At 42.9% G+C, this 4,282-nt stretch overlaps 1 protein-coding gene across 1 annotated transcript; it reads right to left on the bottom strand.

The window, feature by feature from the left end:
• Window positions 1-2,568: 2,568 nt before the first annotated feature.
• LOC136482802 (zinc finger protein ZAT18-like) lies at window positions 2,569-3,465 on the bottom strand. The gene has a single exon (XM_066479996.1). The coding sequence runs from the start codon at window positions 3,429-3,431 to the stop codon at window positions 2,952-2,954; it is 480 nt and encodes a 159-aa protein (XP_066336093.1). The 5' UTR covers window positions 3,432-3,465; the 3' UTR covers window positions 2,569-2,951.
• Window positions 3,466-4,282: the final 817 nt, after the last annotated feature.

Below are 4,282 nucleotides of genomic sequence, written 5' to 3'. Positions count from 1 at the left end.
GGGGCAAACAGTCAAACCACACTAGAAACATATAACTTTCAGAAATAAAGCATGAAAATTGATAAATTTTGATTCCAAGTAGATATAGTTTCAGAGAGTTTACTATAGAAAAAAACATATTTCAGTTCAATTGGTTGCCTGGGTAAAACCAAAAGTAGGTGTGAAGAAAAAACAAAAGTGGTGTGAAGAAAATTGTATGTGCACCTAGAAGTAAATCAGCCAAGTCATATAAAAAGTCTATCTATCTATATGAATGGTAAAGTACCTATATGAGCGTCGGTGGCTCATTTGCACGCGGACGCGTGGTCTATGACTTTTTGCAGAATCAAAATCAGCAGAGCTCTCGACCAACGACCAACAGCAAGATAAATAAAACCCTAGATAGAACCAACACACAATTCGTCTAAATGCATCTCCCAGCAAAGGATTCAAGCTATTGTCACCAAACGCTGCCTACAGGAATCCATCCTATCATCCCAGCAATTGACACCCTATCCTCATTCCGCAATCAATTTGACCAAATTCCTTGGGCGACGGGCAGCATCAAAATCTATCCAGCAAAAGAAGGAGCGTACCGGCACAGGTGTTCAGAAGACGACGGTGAGCCGGAGTGGCGGGTGATGAGGTCGTCGAAGGGGTCCTGACGGCCGGTGGCCTGGCGAGTTGAAGCGGTCGAAGGTCCAGAAGCCGTAGGGGCGCGGCCGCGCTCACCCACCGCCGAGGAGCTCGCCCGTCGTCGGCGTGCGGGGGCAGAACGTCGGGGGCCGGGCGCGGGGCGCCGGGAGCCTGCGTCGTCGGCGCGCGGGGGCGGGCTCCAGGGGCCGGGGGCGGGACGCCGAGCGCCGAGGGCTGGTGTGGGCGGGCGCGGGACCGGCGGCGGGGCCGGCAGCATGGGCAGCGGTGGAAACCCTAGCAGCCTGACGGCGTCGGAGGGAGAAGACAGCGCCCAGACGATGACTCCCGTGCGCTACCCTCCAATTTATACTAGGTATCTGATCCAACCGCCCCTACAAATATTTTTTTAAATTATAAATTCTATATTTTTATATCATAAAAACACAATTATAAATTCTACATTTTGTTCAAACTTTCTCAAATGAAAAAATGGACTATATAAGGATTGTATATCTTGATGAGATGAACAACCTTGTTATTCAGAGTTTTTCCATCTGAGGTCATTTAGTGTCTCATTTGAGCAAGTTTGACCAAGTCAAATTTGGTCAAATGAAAAAACAACACTTTGACTCTAGTATTATGAACTCTAAATAACTTCAAATTGAAAAGTTTTGAATACCAAGTTTGATCATCTCAGCAAGATCTACAATTGTTGTTTTGGTCAACTTTCCATTTGAGAAAGTTTGGACGGTTCAAATTTGTGATTTTTAAATTTCGACGCCTACAAACTAGTTTTCGGAACCCTAGGTTATCTCAAATTGAAAAGTTTTGAATACCAAGTTTGTTCATCTCATCAAGATATACAATCCTTATATAGTACATTTTTTCATTTGAGAAAGTTTGAACAAAATGTAGATCAAATTTGACAAGTGTGTGACATAGTTTCAGACAGTCTATATGAGATTCAAGAATTTGTGACTAGTGTTTGATAAAACTTTCTCAAATGGGAAAATAAGCTATGTAAGGATTGTAGATCTTGATGAGATGAACAACCTTGTTATTCAGAGTTTTTCCATCTGAGGTCATTTAGTGTCTCATTTGAGCAAGTTTGACCAAGTCAAATTTGGTCAAATGAAAAAACAACACTTTGACTCTAGTATTATGAATTCTAAATAACTTCAAATTGAAAAGTTTTGAATACCAAGTTTGATCATCTCAGCAAGATCTACAATTGTTGTTTTGGTCAACTTTCCATTTGAGAAAGTTTGGACGGTTCAAATTTGTGATTTTTAAATTTCGACGCCTACAAACTAGTTTTCGGAACCCTAGGTTATCTCAAATTGAAAAGTTTTGAATACCAAGTTTGTTCATCTCATCAAGATATACAATCCTTATATAGTACATTTTTTCATTTGAGAAAGTTTGAACAAAATGTAGATCAAATTTGACAAGTGTGTGACATAGTTTCAGACAGTCTATATGAGATTCAAGAATTTGTGACTAGTGTTTGATAAAACTTTCTCAAATGGGAAAATAAGCTATGTAAGGATTGTAGATCTTGATGAGATGAACAACCTTGTTATTCAGAGTTTTTCCATCTGAGGTCATTTAGTGTCTCATTTGAGCAAGTTTGACCAAGTCAAATTTGGTCAAATGAAAAAACAACACTTTGACTCTAGTATTATGAACTCTAAATAACTTCAAATTGAAAAGTATTCCAAGATGTAACTTGTCTCGATGGCCCCTCCGCCAACCCTTTGCTTATGATTTTGCCTAGCTAAAGCTTATGATTTTGCCTCTTCAAATGCCTTGCTGTTACAAGAATCAATCTCAGTTCTTAGTACAAAATGAGAGACAAAAAAGGGAACACAACCCTAACAGGTGACTGATCCTACATCAAGAAACATTACTTTGCTTCAAAAATCAAAATACTACTAGTCGAGGAAGAAAAAAGAGGTGTTTGATCGATCATCTCAGTCATCTGCGAAATGGTCATTCAAGCAAATGTGTCTAGCACTGAACCTGTGGAGGCGTAGACATGTTTTTCTTAAAACGTGCCAACAAATGTGTCTAGCGCTCTAACTACTCCAGATGAAGCCACGCTTTCAAAAGCGTAGCAAATAAAGCGTATCCCTTTGTTTTGAGTTATGAACATCTACAGACGAGGAAGTTGCCTCCGGTATCGAACAGTACCTCTCTAGGTATGTCGAATTATTATTATACTGATATTATATACACCTAGTATCAAGCATAAAATAATCTACTAGTACCTTTTTTACTGTTTATTAGACCAACCTTACATACCTTATCAGTTACAATAAACTGAACTGATCAGGTCATCTAGAGTAGACAAGAGACATGTTGTATCTACACTGCACGAACAGGTTGAGAAGCTGCAGGGAGGAGGAAGCGGAAGTGGGCCTTCCATGCACGATGATCTGCGTAAGGTCCAGATCAGCAGAAGGAAAACCGGCCATGCTGTCAGCCCGGCCCAGGCGGTGCCTCCTCATGTGCCCACCAAGGGCCTGGCCCGTGGAGAAGCCCAGCCCACACATGGCGCACACGTGGACCAGCACCGCCTTTGGCGACGACCGCGGCTGCTTCTTGGTCATCGCCGGCCGCCTGAGGTGGCTGGTCCGGTGGCCGCCCAGCGCCTGGAACGTCGGGAACCGCCGCCCGCACGTCTGGCACTCGAACGCGTCGTCCTGGCCCCGCCGGCGGCGACGACGCTTGACTGGTGGCGGCGCCGTGCCAGAAGCTGCTTGGCGTGAGCCGCTGGTGACGTCGTCGTCGTCGTCATCTCTGCCACCCTTCATTCTGCCGCTCACAGAAGTTGTGCGTGCTCGGATATATGTGTGTGGCAGGCATGGACTGAAGTTGCATGCATGGTTGGGCTATATATATGGCCAGTTGCTTCACGCGGTCACGACTAGACGAGACGATGACGCACATCACGCGTTGCATGCCGTGTCGTGTCCACGACTCCAACGTAATTAGTGTCCAGTCCGTGTATTATTACCAGCAGTGCGCAGCGAGAGAGAAGCTAACGATAACGTCGCTATTTGTCGGTTTCATTTTCATTTTCTTATTTGTCTGCTATTGCTTTATATATTAATGAATTACTCCGTTAAGGTAGGTACTTCGATGATATAATACTATACAGTACCTTGCCAAGCAAGGAATAATCCTGCTTTATTAGTAAGTGCCTGCTAAGTGGCAACTTAGTGAGCAAGCTAGTCGTTTATATATATAGTACTGTCTAGCTAGCTAATGAAATGTGCACTAGCTTAATTAGTGTGCGTAGCTTTCCTATGCATATGTCATCCATGCATGTTACTTGAAAACTGACAGGAACACGCTGCAGGACCACCGCAACCCTGACGGCTATATATATGTATTTAAATTCTACAAGATATATACATAGGGTGCCAACATTACTGTTGACTGATGATGTATATGCATAGTTACATGTTAACCACTAGTACGTGGGAAAGAACACAAGCAAGAATGAACCTAACTCTAGCTAGGTAATGTCCAAATCAAAGACGACTGATCTCAGCAACAAGCTAAGCTAAGAGAGAACTGACTGTAACTAATATATATGCTAGCATGTGTGTGTTTCTAACATTCCAGTCATGTTCTTTTCTTAAAAAAAAACGGATACATG

The sequence above is a fragment of the Miscanthus floridulus genome, chromosome 9 (genome assembly GCF_019320115.1).
Source record: "Miscanthus floridulus cultivar M001 chromosome 9, ASM1932011v1, whole genome shotgun sequence".
NCBI classification, from domain to species: domain Eukaryota; kingdom Viridiplantae; phylum Streptophyta; class Magnoliopsida; order Poales; family Poaceae; genus Miscanthus; species Miscanthus floridulus.
The sequence above is the reverse complement of the archived record's forward strand: the minus strand, read 5'-3'. Positions and strand labels throughout refer to the sequence as shown.

Excerpts from the sequence above, each read along its gene's own strand:
- LOC136482802 (XM_066479996.1), bottom strand. The coding sequence starts at position 3,431 with ATGAAGGGTGGCAGAGATGACGACGACGACGACGTCACCAGCGGCTCA.